General features: G+C 54.4%; 1 protein-coding gene across 1 annotated transcript in view; it reads right to left on the bottom strand.

Annotated features, from left to right (window-relative positions):
• Dennd3 (DENN/MADD domain containing 3) overlaps positions 1–17,628 on the bottom strand; it is a 96,024-nt gene that overhangs the window by 44,503 nt on the left and 33,893 nt on the right. Inside the window, exons 9-10 of the mRNA XM_013025138.1 lie at positions 3,232–3,300; positions 1,300–1,421 (exon numbers count right to left, since the gene is read on the bottom strand). Coding sequence (XP_012880592.1) covers positions 1,300–1,421; positions 3,232–3,300 — 191 coding nt within the window. The remainder of the gene's footprint in view (positions 1–1,299; positions 1,422–3,231; positions 3,301–17,628) is intronic.

Here is a 17,628-nt window from a genome sequence, read left to right as displayed (position 1 = left end):
TGGGGCTTGAACTCTGGGCCTGGGCGCTGTCCCTCAGCTCTTCATCTCAAGGCGAGCGCTCTACCACTTGAGCTACAGCGCCACTTCCGGTTTTCTGGTGATTTTTATTGGAGATAGGAGTCTCACGGTCTCTCCTGCCCGGGCTGGCTTTGAACCGTGATCCTCAGATCTCAGCCTCCTGAGTAGCTGGGATTACAGGCGTGAGCCACCAGCGCCCGGCTAATTTTTTTCTTTAAATCTAGTGGTGTGACTCAAATGGCACAGCCCTTGCTCTTGCAAGCACAAGGCCTTGAGTTCAAAACCCAGTACTGAAAAAATACCACAAGCACAGCTAGGAAGAAGGCACATGTTGGTCCACACGCAACGTGGTGCAAGCTCTGAGCTCAGCATCTCATGGGGGAGCAGCTAGCAGGGGCAAATCCTTTCTCAACCCTGGGCACGGGCCCTGCCACAAACAGCGGGGAGCCCTCAGCCCCAGGGGCCCAGAGGCTTTGGAGCTGCTGTGCGCTATCATGGGTGAAGCGGAAGTCCTTCCGCATCCCCTTTCACAGGAAGGGAAAGCAAGCCTCAGCTAGGCTCCGCCGCCGCTCTGGGGGCACTCTCTGTGCCAAGCTTGGCTGCCTTGAAGATCCCAGCACTCAGTGGGGCTACACTTGCAGGGGTGTGGAATCCACGTGTACACGATGCCCCCCCCAGGCTGGGAGACCCCCGCCCAGGCTTCACCCCATGGCCATCATTTCCCCGTGGTTAGCTCTGTGCAGAAACACAAATTAATGCTTCGTGAACATATGAAGAGAAATCATGTGAAAACACAAGTTTGGGGTGTCCGCGTGGGTGTAGGGGTGCAATCCTGCACGGCCCAGTCCCTCCCGTGGGTGGGGCAGGGGCGTTGGTGTTGTATTGCCAGACAGGCTCTTTGTAAATATGAAATATGTTATCAGGATAAAAAAAAAGTCAAGGCAGCCAGTGCTTGGACCTATTTCTGGAACCTATTGTGTTTAAAACAATGCAGCTTCCCCAATCCAGCAACTATCCCACACCCCAAGAAAATGACCTAGAAAGGGACTGGGCTTCGGAGGTTGGAACGCTGAGACAAAAAGGGAAGTGGGGCCTCCACCTCCTCTGTTACCGGAGCCCGAGGGAGGCCTGCTGTCTGAGGCCACTGGGAGGGTTTTGTCTCCTAAGAAAGCTTTTGCTTAAGGAAACTGGTAGGAATGGAGTTTGGTCCTAGAGGGCGGCGGGGCCGTGGCGTGGATCAGTCTGGGCTCTGGAGTCCGAGCCAGCATGGTGGCGGCCTACCTCATCCTCAACCTTTTCATCGTCCTCCCAGTGAGGAAAGACAGGAAGCTGTGGTCTGTCTGGGCCTTGTGCTCTGCCACAGAGGAAGAGGACGATGTGAGAACTCTCGTAGTCCATCCGGACTGGGAACCAAGACCAATAAAAATAGACCGCTGCCTGTAAACGGGAGGGCACGGAGGCAGGCGCCCGCCCGCCAGCCCAGGGCTACGAGGGAGGCTCACACGCCCCAGGGTTATTCAAGGCTGCTCTCTGCACCAGGAGCACCCCCTCCCCTCACCCCAACCTCCCCCCCAGCCCCCACTGGCTGTTCACAGGCTCAGATGCAGTCCTCCTTCCTCCGCCCAGGCTGGGGACGCAGGCGGGAGCCCTCCCTGGTTTCTGCTCCAGGACCCCTCCCGGGACCTGCCGGGGTCTGCCTCCACCCCTCTCTAGCTGCAAGAAGAGGGTGGGCTGGAGGAGCCACCCAGGGGAGGCCTCTTGCTCCCACTGCGGTGGCCAGGTGCTTTACATACACACAGGCGCGTTTTCCTTGGGTTTGAAGTTGCTGCACACACTGGCTAAGCAGCAGCTGTACTGCTGAGCCATGCCTCTAGCCCTTTTGTGCACTGGTTATTTTGTTTTCCCCTCTACCCCACCCCCACCCCCAGGCCTATGCCTGGAACTGTGATCTCCATCCTCCTATTTCACACTTATGATAGCTAGGGTGACGGGAATACAATGCTAGCCCAGCTGCTTCCATTGACATTGGGTTCCTTGGACTGCTTTTCTGCCCAGACTGCCCTGCAACCATAGCCCTCTCAGTCAGCCTCCTGCTTAGGTAGGGTGGCAGGCATGTGCCACTGAGCCTGGCAGGCATGGATCCTCTCAACAGCCCTATGAGGACATGGCTCCCCATTTCGCAAATAGAGCACCTGAGACTCAGCCAGGGGAGCCACAGAGCCAACACAGCCATCAGTGTCAGATCCGCAATGTGTGCCCCCCCCGAAATCCCAGGCTGTACCCCTGGAGACGCCTCTCCAGGTATGACCAGAGCCCTGCCCTCTGGACGCCTAGCCCTGCCCTCCTCCCTCACTGCCTTCTGTGCTGTTACCCCTTCCCTAGCGACTTGTAAAATTTGCTTCCTAAAGTGGAGAGCTGGTGGCACCTACCTGTAATCCTAGCCACTCAAGAGATCCGAGGATCAAGGTTTGAAGGGGGGGGGGGGGGCAGGGAAGTCTATGAGACTCTTATCTCCAATTAACCACCAAAAAGCCAAAAGTGGACTTCAAGTGGTAGAGTGCTAGCCTTGAGCAAAAGTAAAAACAAAAATGCTCAAGGACAGTACTTAGGCCCTGAGTTCAAACTCCAGGACCAGTGCAAAAAAGAAACAAGACTTGTTTCATGGGTAACAACAGCTCTGCACTGGAAAACCACTGCTAGGAAAGACGTCAGGCCGTTCCAAGCTCAGACAAGCCCACTCCTGGCCTAGAAAAAGTTCAAAGCAGCTTCCTCTGATTCGTTCCCACAGCAGGTAGCAATCGCCCTACTGTGTGAATCACTGGCAGGTGCTTGGAGGAGGGGGGAAGGGCTGCCCGCTCCACCCCCGCCCTGTGCTGTGGGAATTCCAGATGGGTTCTGAATTCAGTGGCAGAGAGAGGGGTGAGGAGGCCCGCTTGGCCAGCCTATGGCCAGGCTACAGACTTACAATGCGTTTCCCAGGGAGCGGGTACCCTCTTGTGACCTTTAAAGTGTCCAGCCTTGAGAGGTCAGGGGCCACTGCTGGGCAGAGCCCCGAAAGGCCATCCTGCAACCACCCCACATAGGAGATAGCCCCCCTGGGCCCAGAGGCAAGGGGGAGGCTGGGAAGTCCCTGGAAGGCCAAGCCTCTACCACAAACGCATGTGTGCAAGGTCGAAGCCTCAACCAGAGCTGTGTTCCTGCTGCTCCTCTTACCTCCAAACTCCAAGCCAGCCTGATCCATGGCAGGGAGCAGAGATCTAGTGGCCAGGTGGATGGCCAGGCCTGGTCAGGAGCAGAGGCTGGGATCCCGGCAACACCAGCTCCCCCATTTATGCCTGGAGCCCTTCCAGGAAGACACACACACGCTCACAGAGCCCAGCATACTTCCTCATGCCTCTAGGAACCCTGCCTCTGGGAGGGAGGAGGCTAGGAAGGCGCTCTGCAGGGGTGACCATGAGCTCAGCCTTAGAGAAATCCCACGAACAGATGGACAGATGGGAAAGCCGGGTGTGGAAATCCACAAAGGCTGGTGTTTTGTTTGGTTTGGGTTTTTTTGTCAATCATGGGGATTGAACTCTGGGCCTGGGCGCTGTCCCTCAGCTCTTCAGCTCAAGGTGATTGCTTTACCACAGCACCACTTGTGGTCTCCGGGTGGTTTATTGGAGATAAGAGGCTCACAGACTTTCCTAACCAGCTGGCTTTGAACCGTGATCCTCAGATCTCAGCCTCCTGAGTAGCAAGGATTGCAGGTGTGAGCCACCGGCATCCGGCTAAAGGCTGGTGCTTTTTTAAAAATTCAGTAAAAGCCGGGCGCTGGTGGCTCACGCCTGTAATCCTAGCTACTCAGGAGGCTGAGATCTGAGAATTGAGGTTCAAAGCCAGCCCAGGCAGGAGAGACCTTGAGACTCCTATCTCCAATAAACCACCAGAAAACCGGAAATGGCGCTGTAGCTCAAGTGGTAGAGCGCTCGCCTTGAGCTGAAGAGCTGAGGGACAGTGCCCAGGCCCAGAATTCAAGCCCCACAGCCTACCCAAAAAAAATAAATAAATAAAAATTCAGTAAAGACTTGAGCCCCGGACATTTCCACTCCCCCACACCCAAGCCTGGCCCTGCCTGGAGTGGCTCAGACCAGCATTTTCTATTTTCTGACTGTCCTGCCTGCCCTGGAGAATGGGGCTGGGGGAGAAGGGAACGCACTCCGATGCTCTGTGGCTTCCAGGACAGGAGACTGGGCTCCCATGGGCAGAGGCCCAGCAGATGAGAACCCGCCCCCTCCCCACCCCAGCCCCCCCAGGCAGTGGGCACCTCCCACCCAGCCCCCTCCCCACCCCCAGCCCCCCCAGGCAGTGGGCACCTCCCACCAGCCCCCCCCACTCCAGCCCCCCCAGGCAGTGGGCACCTCCCACCCAGCCCCCTCCCCACTCCAGCCCCCCCAGGCAGTGGGCACCCCCACCAGCCCCCTCCCCACTCCAGCCCCCCCAGGCAGTGGGCACCTCCCACCCAGCCGGCCAGCCCTGGCCTTTTGCTTCCTCCACTCAGTGTCACCTCAGGGAGCTGGGGGGCAGAAAGCCCCTGAGGACCCTTGGAGGGGAAAAGTGCTCCTGGGAATCAGCATACTGGATTGAGTCCTCCCAGAGAAACAGGGAGATACTTGTGAAGGCAGAGGTGGGGCTGGGAGAGCTGCCAAGAGAGAGGAATAGAAGATGACAGCCGCACCCACTACATACCCCAGCGGGGACGCAGCCCTGTGGACACCTTCATTTTGGACTTCTTCATGGGTATGTCTGGTGCTGTGATGGAGAATCAGAATGGATGGATGGATGGACAGACAGATGGATGAATGAACGGATGGACAGATAGATGGATGGATGGATGGACAGATGAACAAATGGATGAATGGATGGATGGGCAGATGGATGGATGGATGGACAGATGAACAGAGGAACAGATGGATGGATGAATGGATGGAAGGAAGGATGGATGGGTGGGTAGATGGATGGATGGATGGGTGGATGGATGGACAAGTCATGCTCTTGTGTTCTTTTGCGTAAATCACAGAGGTCATAGGTTACTCATTCAGCTTCCACTGGGGCTTCTCTGGCCAAGGGCTGCACCAGGATCTGGGCCGTGGGGCCCAAGTAACAGATAGGGACCCAAGTACAAGGTTGGTCCACTGACTGGCCAGCTACAGGGTTCAGGTAAGGTGTACGAGGCACGCTTGGGCCCCCACAGCCCTGGTGTTTCTGTCACAACATGTCAGCTGATCTGCGGGCCCCTGATCCACCTACCAACCAGGCTTCTGCTTCCTCCATCCCCAGGGGAGGCGTCCCTACCCTCCCCAGCCAGGCTCCCACATCCCTGCCACCAGTGCCTGCCACCCTCTTGCTCATCACTCATGATCCCACAGCCAAGTACTGAAGTCAGTTGTGGGACCTGAACTCCGGGCCTGGGCACTGTCTCTCAGCCACCAGAGCCTAACAGACAATATCTTATATCTTATATATGGAGTTAAATGAAATGGAAAATTCAAGTTACTTTTCCCATTTGTTACATATTTGTTTCTTTTCCTTTTTGTGGTACTGGGGTTTGAGCTCAGGCGTTCTTGCTAGCTCAGTAGATAGATACTCTCAAGCCATTCCTCTAGACCTTTGTGCTCTAGTTATTTAGAGTTGTGTCTCACTTTTTTATCCTGACTATACCTGGACAGCAATCCTCCTATTTATGCTTCCCCCTGGAGCTGGAATGACACGCGCACATCACCACACCCAGCTATTGTTTGACAGAGGGAGGGAGGGTCTTTCTTAACTTTTTACCCAGCTTCCCTTGAACCATGATCCTCCTGATGTCTGCTTCTGGAGAAACCAGCATGTTCAAGCTTGAATGCAGTGCCCAAACCCATTACATTTTACTTAATATGATTTCTAGAATTCCACTGATGACCAATCCAGTATCTTTGGGTCAGCACTAGTCCATATTTAATGAGTCTCTGGAAAAGAAAGTCTCAGAGACAAATTCTCTATGTACCTCATCTGTCATTAATCAAGCACCTACTATGTGTCAGAGATCTGGAAACAGGGCAACCACCCAAGGGATCAGGTAGCCTCCTCCAGGCTGCAACCCAGGGTCAAGAGCCCACAGGGTCACACCCAGGTTTAGGAGCCCCCGTGTGCTCTCCCCTGACCATGCCAGAAACTTGCTAAGGGCCAAAGTTGGTCTTTCCTTCCTGGAGACTCCCTGTGATTGACAGGGAGAGCCCAGAGCTGGGTGGAGCCAAGCCCAATGTCGGCAATGTGTAGCCCAGTGACTTTCATGTGCCGTGATGCTTCTCTGAGTCAGACTGCCCTGGGCAGCTCTGTGTCTGCAGAGAAGGAAACAGCACTGTGGGAGATGCACCTGCTAGGCACTGACCCCAGAAGCCCATTGAGTCATGACCCCAGTTCCAGGGCAGACCATTTTGGGAGAAGGATTTACCAAGAAGCCTTCTATGGTTTTGTATTTACAGGGGGTTTTCCTTACAATCATTTTGGACCTATTGTTATCGAACTCTTCTTAAAGAAATGCAAATGAAGTACCAGACATCTTGTCATTCAGCTCTTCCTTTAAAAAATCTTTCTTTAGACTCAAGTCCGTTTATGTAAAATAGGCCTCAGACCAAATGCATTTTCAGACCCTGGACCCCTACACCACCTTGTGCACCCTCAGATTCTTCAGAAATGTACTTGTTACCAGACGCGTGTGGATGTAACCCCTCTGACGATCACCTCTATAGTAATGGTAAAGCAAGTTACTAATCAAAAAAGAAAGGGCTGACCTTGTGCCTTCACCACAGAGACAGTATTTGGGGGACAGAGACCAAGTTCTTGGGTTTAGTTTTCCTGAAAGCATTTTGTTCTTACTTGATTTTCAATATCTAATCGTGGGGATTAAACCCCTGCTCTCCACACCTAGGTTCTCAGTCCACGCCTGAGTTGAGACCGGTGCTTGCTGACAGTCTGTGAAAAGCACTCATAGGAGCAGCAAGTGGCCCTGTTTGGGCCTCTCCCCAATCTAACTTGGCAGAGTTCTTCTTTGTGTCAGTATTGGAACTTGAACTCAGAGCCTCATGCTCCCTTTTGGCTTTTGTGCTCATGGCTAGTCTCTACCCCTTGAGCCATGCCTCCAGTCCTGGCTTTTTGTCAGTTAAGTGGAGATAAGAGTGTCAGATTTGCCTTTCTTGAGCTGGCTTTGAACTCTCATCCTCAGGCCTCAGCCTCCTGAGGAGCTGGGATTACAGGGGTGAGCTGCCAACATCTGGATTCCTAACAGTGCTCTGGTGTCAGAAATGAATAGACAGGCAGGAGATAGAGGAGAATCCACCCAGGCAATTTGCTTTTAAGCAAAAGGGTCAATATCATTTCTCTACCTAGAGCTAGGCAGGCACACTGGGCAGGGCAACTTGCCTGTTTGTTTTTGTTTTTGTTTTCTCTGTTATGGGGCTTGAACTCAGGGCCAAGGCATATTCCTTGAGGTTTTGTTTAGTTTTGTTTTGTCGGTTGTGGGGCCTGAACTCTGGGCCTGGGCACTGTCCTTCAGCTCTTCAGCTCAAGGCTAACGCTCTACCACTTGACCACAGAGCAACTTCCAGCTTTTTCTGCTTATGTGGTGCTGAGGAATCGAACCCAGAGCCTCAGGCATGTAAGGCAAGCACTCTACCACTGAGCCACCTTCCCAGTCCCTTGAGGGGTTTTTTTTTGCCCAAGGCTAAGGCTCTCCCACTTCTAGGTTTTAGGTGGTTAATTAGAGATAAGAATGTCACAGATGGGGCTGGGAAGGTGGCTCAGTGGTAAAGTGCTTGTCTTGCAGGGATGTGGCTGTGGGTTCAATTCTTCAGCACCACATAAGCAGTTTTTTAAAAAAAAGCCAGAAGTGGAGCTGTGGCTCAAGTGGTATAGCACTTGCCGTGAGCTGAAGAGCTGAGGGACAGCACCCAGGCCCAGAGTTTAGGCCCCACAACCGACAAAAATAAAAAATAAAAAAGAATGTCACAGACTTTCCTGCCTGGGCTGGCTTCGAACCCTGATCCTCAGATCTCAGCCTCCTGAGTAGCCAGTATTACAGGGTGAGCTACCAGTGTCTGGTCACAGTTTGCTAGTTTTGTTACTGTTGTTGTTTGTTTGTTTGTCGTTGGTCATAGGGCTTGAACTCTGGGCCTGGGCGTGGTCCTTCAGTTCTTCAGCTTAAGGCTAGGGCTCTACCACTTGAGCCACAGCACCACTTCCAGTTTTCTGGTGGTTTATTGGAGATAAGAGTCTCACAGGCTGGGAATGTGGCTTAGTGGTAGAATGCTCACATAGCATGCATGAAGCCCTGGGTTCAATTCCTTAGTACCACATATGCAGAAAAAGCCAGAAGTGACACTGTGCCTCAAGTGGTAGAGTGCTAGCCTTGAGCAAATGAAGCTCAGGGACAGTACCCAAGCCCTGAGTTCAAGCCCTAGGACTGGCAAAAATAAATTTTAAAAACTATTTTAAAAAAAAGAAGAGTCTCACAGACTTTCCTTGCTTGGCTGGCTTTGAACCGTGGTCCTCAAACCTCAGCCTCCTGAGTAGGAAGGATTACAGGCGTGAGCCACTGGCGCCTAGTGCTTTGCTTGTTTTTATCCCTGTCCAGACTGTCCTTCCTTCTTGTCAAGGACTCAGGCTCACATGCTAAGGTTGAGGGGGCGAGGGGTGCTATTCTTTTATTTTTCTCAAAGGTTCGCTTTTTTCTGGGCTGCTGGGAGTGGGCTGGGAACGGAGTAGCTGGCAGACAGTGGGAGGAGGTTGATGAGGTCAAGGGGAAACTCCCACTCAAAAGGGGGTCTGACTCCCTTCAACTCCATTGATAAAGAGTTCTCTTTTTTAGTAAGCAGCGCACTTGGTAGTTGCAGTGTTGTTCTTTTAACTCCTTTGATAATGAGTTCACCAGTCCCAAGCAGCATAGCTGGTAACTAGAGTTTATTCTTTTAACTCCTGTGACCCAAGATTCGCATTCCTCTCATGGCTGCTGATCACCAACAGTGTGATAACAGTTACAATTAAAGTCCAAAAGCAAGTAATCCCAGGAAATAGCCATGCCAGGCAATAGCAATGTACAAGGCAGCCGCAGGCACTTTGCGTTGACAGAAAAGACTGCTTTTTCCCATACTGTCCTTCTTTCCCCTGCTTCCCTTTCTCCCCAAGGCAAGCCACAGAAACCAGAATCCTCTCCTCAAGGTGAGTCCTAAGAATTAGAGTCCCTCCCCCCATATCAGCCATAAAACCCACAACTGTGGCTGGAACCTTTCCCTGTCTCTCTGTGAGGAACGGCTGCCAAGTTCTCACCTGAGTTGTGTGAGAGTACCTCCGGGATCATTCTAGAATGGGGCTGTAAGGGTTTTCTATGGGAAACTGCCATGTGGCCTCCATTAGCTTCTCTTGCTAAAAGTGAGGTTCAGGGCTCCTGTGGAGGCCCGGACCCCCCACAATGAGGCCTCCTACACCCTGCCTGGCCCCACCCCCGGTCGCCTGCTTGTGGGGCGGTGTGGCCAGGTAGACAGGGACAGATCAGTATGAGGTTTGGCTGCTGCGTGCAGGGGGATTCCCGGTGCATAGGCAGGTGCCCTGTGCTGGGGGAGGGTCCAGGGGAGGGAAGACCTCTTCTCTCCCAGGAGCTCTCTTTTTGTTTTGGTGCAGCTCCTAGGGCTTGAACTCAGTACCCTGGGCACTGTCTCTGAGCTTTGTTGTTGTTGTGTTGTTGTTGTTGTTCAAGGTTAGCACTCTACTACTCCAGCCACCACTCCACTTGCAGTTCTTTTGGTAGTTTGTTGGAGATAAGAGTCACACGGACTTTCCTTGCTTGGCTGGCTTTGAGCCACGGTCCTCAGATCTCAGCCTCCTGAGTAGCTAGGATGACAGGCGTGAGTCCCGCCCCCAGCACCCAGCAGGAGCTCTTATTCATTCGGCCCCATGTCAGGTGTTGAACTTGGGCTGCATGGTCCCTTTTCCCCAGGGAGTAGGCTGAGGCTCGGCCTGGTGCACAGCCCCAGTGGAGGATAGCGACATCAGGTCTACAACAAGGAACCAGAGAAATTTCCAGGCTGCCCCAGTGCCACAGAGTAAGGACCACAGAGCGAGAGCCATGTGTCACCAGTGTCCATGAGCCGCCTGCCCTGGAGTCACGTTACCTGAGACTCGGGGCAGTAGGGGAAGAGGAAGGGGGGAGGAGGGAGGAGGGAGGGGGGAGGGGGGAGCCCACCCACCCCTAGAATTCCAGCGCTGTCCACTGGCCCGGTTTGTTTGCTCGCTTTGAGCCCTTTCTTCCTCGCAGGTGGGACAGCCCCAGTGGATCTCTCTGAGCCCAGGTCCAGGCTGGACAGGATACAGCTCTGCAGCATGGGGAAGCGTCTGGAGCAGGCAGAAGTGAAAGAGGAAGTGTCCTGCCGTTTACCTCCTTGAGTGAGGTCACACTTCCGGGCTTTGTGCAGAGCTGCAGGGCAGGGTGGTGGTCTCCCTCCCCTGGGAGCACCTAGCTGCTCCCACAGAGGAGCCCCTCCCTTCCCTCCTGCAGCAGCGGGTGACCGGAGCTGGGCCACCGCCAGAGGCAGGCTCCCCAGATTTTGGGCATCTAATCTACCCTTCAGGTTGTTCGCTGGGCATGTCAGGGGCCCTGGACTCACTGACCAGTCATGCACGTCCCTGGACACCTGTCTCGGTCTCGACCACAGCCTGCACTGTGGGGCTCACAGAATCTGGGTGTCCTGAGGATGTCGTAGGTGCTTAATGAGGCCTTGCTCAAATGCAAGTCCTACTTCTGACATCCTAGGTGTGGTCTGGTTGATTCTAGCTAGCCAAGGCTCTCTCCAAAGCCTCCATTTCCCCAGCAGTGAAGCGAGGGGCCTGAGAGTTCCAGGGTTCCTTCCTGGGCTGACATGTGACTCCCCTGCTGGTGGACCCCAGCAGCCTGGGGTCTGGGCCCCGTGGACCCACAGGCAGGGCGCTTCCCTCTCTGGCTCCAGAATCCGCCCTCTGGGAAGGTTTGGGTCACAGCTTCTGACACCAGATCGTCTGACCACCCTGTTCTGGCTCTGGCCAAAGCCAGGGCATGGCGCAGGGACCTCTGAACAGGCGTCCAGCCAGGACTGCACCAGGCCCAAGGACAGGGCACAATAGGCGCTAGACAGGAGCTGAACTCTGTGGGGCCCTGAAGCAGCGGTCATGCTGGTCTCTCCTGGCCCAGAATCTAGAGAAGAGAAGGCCATCTGCAGGTAGAGACCTTTTCTCTCTGAGAGAGGGGTCATGGTCTCCCCATTTTCCACCTGTTTTGCTCCTCTAACCCTGTGGCTCAGAGTTGGGGGGAATTATGTCCCCAGGTGTAGTTGGCAGTTTCTGGAAACCTCTTCCATCTTCAGAGCCTTGGGGAGGGGGCTGTGCATGGAGTGGGTTGAGTCAGGGGCTCTGCTCAGTACCCCACAGTGTGCAGCCCCAAGAATTACCCAGCCCCAAGCCAGGCACTGGGGCTCACGCCTGTCATCCTAGCAACTCTGGAGGCTGAGATTTCAGGATCACAGTTCAAAGCCAGCCCAGGCAGGAAAGTCTGTGAGACTCTTAGCTCCAATAAACCACCAAAAGGCCAGAAGTGGAGCTGTGGCTCAAGTGATAGAGCTCCAGGACAGTGCCCAGGCTCTGAATTCAAGCCCCAGGACCAGCACACACACACACACACACACACACACACACACACACACACACACACACACACACACACACACAGCTGAACTAATCAAATAGAAACCATATCTCATAGTAGTTTTTTGTTTGTTTGTTTTTTCACTTGTTTGTCTATTGTGGGACTGGGCGCTGTCTCTCATCTCTTCAGTTCAAGGTGAGTGCTCTACCACTTGAGCCACAGCGCCACTTCCGGTTTTCTGGTGGTTCATTGGAGATGAGAGTCTCACAGACTTTCCTGCCCAGGCTGGCTTTGAACCTTTATCCTTAGATCTCAGCCTCCTGAGTAGTGAGGATGACAGGCGTGAGCCACCAGCGCCCGGCTGGCTCTGCTTCTTTTCTGTGCTCATCTCCTGGAAAGGCATGAGGCTTAGCAATGCGTTGCCCTGACTTGGGGTCACGCTGTTTCTCACCATTCCCTCAGGGGTCCCCAGCTCAGGGGAGGTCACCTGCTCCCTTACTGACAGGTGACAGCCCCGGGGCCCTAGGGAGCCATCATGCCGCTCCCACCCTGGGGCTGGCTCCACTGACCAAGTTCAGGAGCTCTCCCCACCTCCTCTAAGGTGCCCACAGTGTCCAGAGCTCTCCAGGGCCCTCCCCACAGACAGGACCACCACAGCCTGGGGCGGGGGGGGGGGTGAAGGCCTCCTCCCACGCCTGCTGTCTCCTTCTCTACCCTCCTGGTCTCTGTTGCGCCAGGGCCGCAGCGTGTAGCCGGTAACGGCTCAGAGCCTCAGGCTCTGTAAGACAGAGAGGGCTACCCGGCCACGGCCACCTGGCTGCGATGGGGCCACAGCTGCTGGGGGGTCCTGGAGAAGCTGAGACCCTCCACCCCACAGTGAGGGCCCAGAGGAGACTGAGTCGGTGGAACCCAGCAAAACACAGGGGGGGGCCTGTCCAGACCCAAAGCAGCTCAGAGCCTGAGTGGCAGAACGCAAGTCCTTGGTGGCCCCAAGAGGCACAACAGTGGCCAGTCCCCAGGGGCCTGGCAGCTAGGTGCAGAGGCCACGGCCAGGCCCCGCCTGGAGTGACACTCAGAGAGACACAAGCGCGGGCCGCTGAGGACGTGGAGACCCTGTCTCTACAACCTCAAGAAGATGCCGGTCACCCAGAGGCCTGTGCCCCTCCCTGGGGCCAGGCGAGGATGGAGGCCTGGGTCAGTGCCTTGTGACCCAGTTTTCAGGGTGTCAGCAAAGGATGCCCCCCAGCACAGGGGGACCTGCCCCATCTCGAGTCCACCTCAAGCTCACCAGAAGGGAAAAGGTGGAGTCTCGAAACTATTTCCCTGGGGGCTGGCCTGGGTGTTTGTTTGGAACCGGGGTCCTGGGCCATGTAGGTCGCTCTCACACTCAGTTCAAGCCCCAGCTGGCTGCCTGGAGCCAAGCACCGAGCCCCAGTGCCTGAGCACCTGCTGTGCTGGCACGCGTGCAGCAGAGTGTGAGCCTCCTGAGCACCTGCTGTGCAGCCGGGCGTGAGCCTCCGAGCGGGTCAGGGGCCGGGCGAGAGCAGGCACCAAGGAAAACGCTTGCCAGGTGCCACTGCCTTTGTTCACAGCAAGTCACTCACAATGACAGCGGCTGCAGAAGGGGAGGTGGAGGTGCACCGGGGCGCAGCGGCTGCCAGGGAGGACAGATGGAGCAATAACATCCCCACCAAGGCCAGTCCTCCCCAGCACCCTCCACCGCGGCCAGGCTTCCTCCTCAGCCCCTGCCTGCCCCCAGGCCTGCTATTGCGCCACAGACTCCTCATCGTCTCCCGCCCGCACTGCGGTGCCGGCCCTGGAGGCTTGAGAGCACTGGCTCTCGCTGGCTGCTGCACCCAGAGCCCTCGCTCCCCAGCCTCCTCCGGGAAAGGCCCTGCGTGTGTGTCTCTACCTCTCAAGCCACTCGGCCCTGCCTCCCTCTGACTAGGCCCTACACCCTGCCTCCCTCTGACTAGGCCCTGCACCTGTCTCTCTCCTCAGGCCCCAGGCAAAGCCAGGCCTTACCTCCATTCTCAAAGGCAAAAACAAAGCCCTGTGTTATTATACCGAATCAAAAAGCTAAATATAAGGTAGAACGTGGAGAACTGGGGCCTAGACTGGCTGCCTCGCACGGCGAGCTTGTTATGACATCTTCGAGCTTGTTATGACATCTTTGGAGGGAGACACCCTCGGCTTACTGGAAAAACTGTAAGATGGAGTTCAGGTTTACCATGTGCTGGCCGGTGCCAGCTCCCAGGAGACGTCAAAACATATTGTTAAATGGATGAGTGGGTAGGTGGATGAGTGAATGAGTACAGATGAATCAATGGATACGTGAATGGGTGAATGGATGGGAAGATGGACAGGAAGATGGGTGGGTAGACAGAAAGATGGACACAGGAATGGCTGATAATAGAGGGATGAATCGGTAGACAGGTAGGTACATAAATGGGTGGGTACATGATGGACAGACAGATGGATACATGGATGGAAGAATAGATAGATTGATACATGGATGGAGGAATGATAGACAGGTAGATGGGTGGATGATGGTTGAAAGATGGGTAGATGGACATACAAATGGATAATTAGATGGATGATAGAGGAATGATGGATAACAAGTGGACAGACAAATGGATAACTGGATGGATGGTGGATGGAGGAATGATAGGTAGATGGATGGATGGAAAGATGGGTAGGGTGGAAGGATGGATATATGAATGTTGGTGAATAAAGGGATTAGACAATAAGTAAATAAATAGCTGGATGAACAGATGGATAAGTGGACAGAGGATGGATGGAGAGATGGATGGGTGGGTGGAAGAGTGAACATGTGGATGGATAAGAATGGACGAACGGCTGGAGCAGGATGGCTAGATGAATGGGTAAGGCTGGGAGATGGTGAATAGAAGCGAGGGAAGAGTGAATGAATGAAAGCTGAAGTCGTCTATTCACAGCTTGTCAGCGGCAGAGCTGGACAAGGGTCCAGCGGCAGGTGCAGACCCTTCTTACTTCTCTAGAAGAGATTGTGCCCTCCCTCCCTCACACCCAACAACAACATGTCTGCCTGCACCAGGTCCACCTGTCCATCCGCCCTTCCCATTTCCTCCTGACCTCATCCTCCGAGCCCTTTCACCTCCTCCCTCCGCTGCCCTCATTTCCCCCTGAGGCACTTGGTGAGGACTTGTTCCTGGTCCTGGGATGTGTGTAGCCCTTAGATGATGGTCTCTGATCACCATCACCACATTCTCCACACCTGTCCTTACACTTGGGTTGGCAAAGTCCGATAGGATGGGGGCAGGGTCCGTGAGCAGAGGAGACGCTGTCACATGCATCTCTCCGGTTCCCACACAGTCAGGGTTTACCCTGCTTCATGAAAAGGATTCCCCAGACCTAGGGTCCTAGGAGGACATAGTAAAATTGACATCAGGCTGGGAGCTGGTGGCTCTCAGCTGTAATCCTCACTACAAAGGAGGCTGAGATCTGAGGATCACAGTTCAAAGCCATCCCAGTCAGGAAAGCCCCTGAGACTCTTATCTCCAATAAACCACCTGGAAACTGGAAGTGGTGCTATGGATCAAGTGGTAGAACACTCACCTTGAGCTGAAGAGCTGAGGGACAGCGCCCAGGCCCAGAGTTCAAGCCCCACGACTGACAAAAAAAAAAAAAATGACATCAACACCATGGAGTTAGATTTGGGCAGCCTTTCTCCAGCTTGATTACCATAGAAACACATTTATATGTACTGTACTCATCATGTACACTGGTGAGTTGACATGCAAGAAAAACATTTTGGCTGGGCACCAGTGGCTCATGCCTGTAACCCTAGCTACTCAGGAGGCTGAGATTTGAGGATCACGGTTCAAAGCCAGCCCAGGCAGGAAAGTCTGTGAGATTCTTATCTCCAATAGACCACTCAGAAAACCGGAAGTGGCGCTGTGGCTCAAGTGGTAGAACACTCACCTTGAGCTGAAGAGCTGAGGGACAGCGCCCAGGCTCAGTTCAAGCCTCACAACCAAAAAAAGAAAAAAACAAAAACAAAAAACACAAAGCCAGGGGCTGATGTCTTATGCCTGTAATCCTAGCTACTCAGAGACTGAGATCTAAGGATCTTGGCTCAAAGCTGGGCAGGAAAATCTGTGAGACTCTGATCTCCAATTAACCACTAAAAAACCTGAAGTGGCGCTGCGGTGCAAGTGATAGAGTGTCAACCTTGACTGGAAAAAGCTAAGTGTGTTGGGTGCTGGTGGCTCATGCCTGTAATCCTAGCTTCTCAGAAGGCTGAGGTCTGAGGATCATGATTCAAAGCCAGCCTGGGGGCTGGGAAGGTGGCTCAGTGGTAGAGCTCTTGCCTTGCATGCATGAGGCCCTGGGTTCGATTCCTCAGCACCACATAAGCAAAAAGAGAAAAGCTGGAAGTGGCGCTGTGGCTCAAAGTGGTAGAGCGCTAGCCTTGAGCTGAAGAGCTGAAGGACAGTGCCCAGGCCCAGAGTTCAGGCCCCACAACCGGACCCCACTAAAAAACAAAACAAAAAACAAAGCCAGCCTAGGCAGGAAAGCCTGTGAAACTCTTATCTCCAATAAAACCATTAGAAAATCAGAAGTGGTGCTGTGGCTCAAATGGTAGAGCGCTAGCCTTGAGCTGAAGAGCTGAGGGACATCCAGAGTTCAAGCCCTACGACTGATAAAAAAGCAAAAACAAAATAAAGCTAAGTGTCAGTGCTCAGTCCTTGAGTTCAAGCCCCAGTGCTAACACACACACACACACACACACTGAACCATAATAAATCAAGAAGAAGGAAGGAATGTGACACCCCCTCTCCCCCCACACCAGATGGCGGGGTGATTGATTCCTGCTCCTAATTATCAGTCTTACTTCATGTGACACAGACCAGCAGTGGCAAATGGGGTCCCTCCTTCCTCCACTCAGGGTTCATGTGCTGCCCACCTTTGGAAGAGCCCCAAACCCAGGTGGGTAAATAACAGGTGAAAACAGAGAAGAAGAACAAAGCCTGGACCTCACACAGCGTGGCCGGACCTTGGTGTCTCTAGCACTGTCCTCACAGAGGAAACAGAACACGAAGAAAGCCCCTCCTCCCCCAGCCTCAGTCTCCCCATGAGAAAGCCAGCTCTGAAACCCCAGCCTCCTCTTACCTGGGCCAGCAATGCCCTAACACCGCCTCCCCCCACACCCCCCCCCCCCCCCCCGCGCCCCCCCCCCCCCCCCCGCACCCCCCCACCTCCCATCTCTCTGCAGCAGGTTGTGTGCGCCCCCTAGAGGATTCTAGGAGAATGACCAGGCTGGGCGGAGCCTTCCCTTCCTCTGAGTGAAGTTTCTGCCTCTTGGCAGCCCTCTGTGCAGCCTCTGGACGGCCAGGCAGCCGGAGCCTGCCACAGATGTCCCCAAGTTCATCCTGCGAGCATCCATATGATGGGGCTGGTGAAGAGAGACTGTCCTCTGAGTGATCAAGGCCGGGAGACACAGAGAACGCTGCGCAGTGACAGGTTTGAGCCAGGTTTTGGGGGGCCATTGTTGGGTTTGGGGACTTCACTTTTTTGGATATAGAGTATGTGTTGCCCAGGCTGTCTCCTGGGCTCAGTGGCCCTCCTGCCTCAGCCTCTGAAACAGCTGGGACTAGAGGGCTACACCGCCATGCCCAGCCTGGAGCAAGTTCCTTGTGGGGCTTGAACTCAGGCCTGGGCGCTGTCCCTCAGCTCTTCAGCTCAAGGCTAGCACTCTACCACTTGAGTCACAGCGCCACCTCTGGCTTTTTTCTTTTTGCTTATATGGTGCTGAGGAATCAAACCCAGGGACTCAAGCATGCAAGGCAAGCACTTTACCACTGAGCCACCTTGCTGTGCTAGGGGGTCTCCCACAGCATTCCCAAGAGGAGGAACGTGGGGTGGGGCGCAGGGCGGGGAGG

The sequence above is a fragment of the Dipodomys ordii genome, unplaced genomic scaffold (assembly GCF_000151885.1).
Source record: "Dipodomys ordii isolate 6190 unplaced genomic scaffold, Dord_2.0 Scaffold82, whole genome shotgun sequence".
Taxonomy (NCBI): domain Eukaryota; kingdom Metazoa; phylum Chordata; class Mammalia; order Rodentia; family Heteromyidae; genus Dipodomys; species Dipodomys ordii.
The sequence above is the reverse complement of the archived record's forward strand: the minus strand, read 5'-3'. Positions and strand labels throughout refer to the sequence as shown.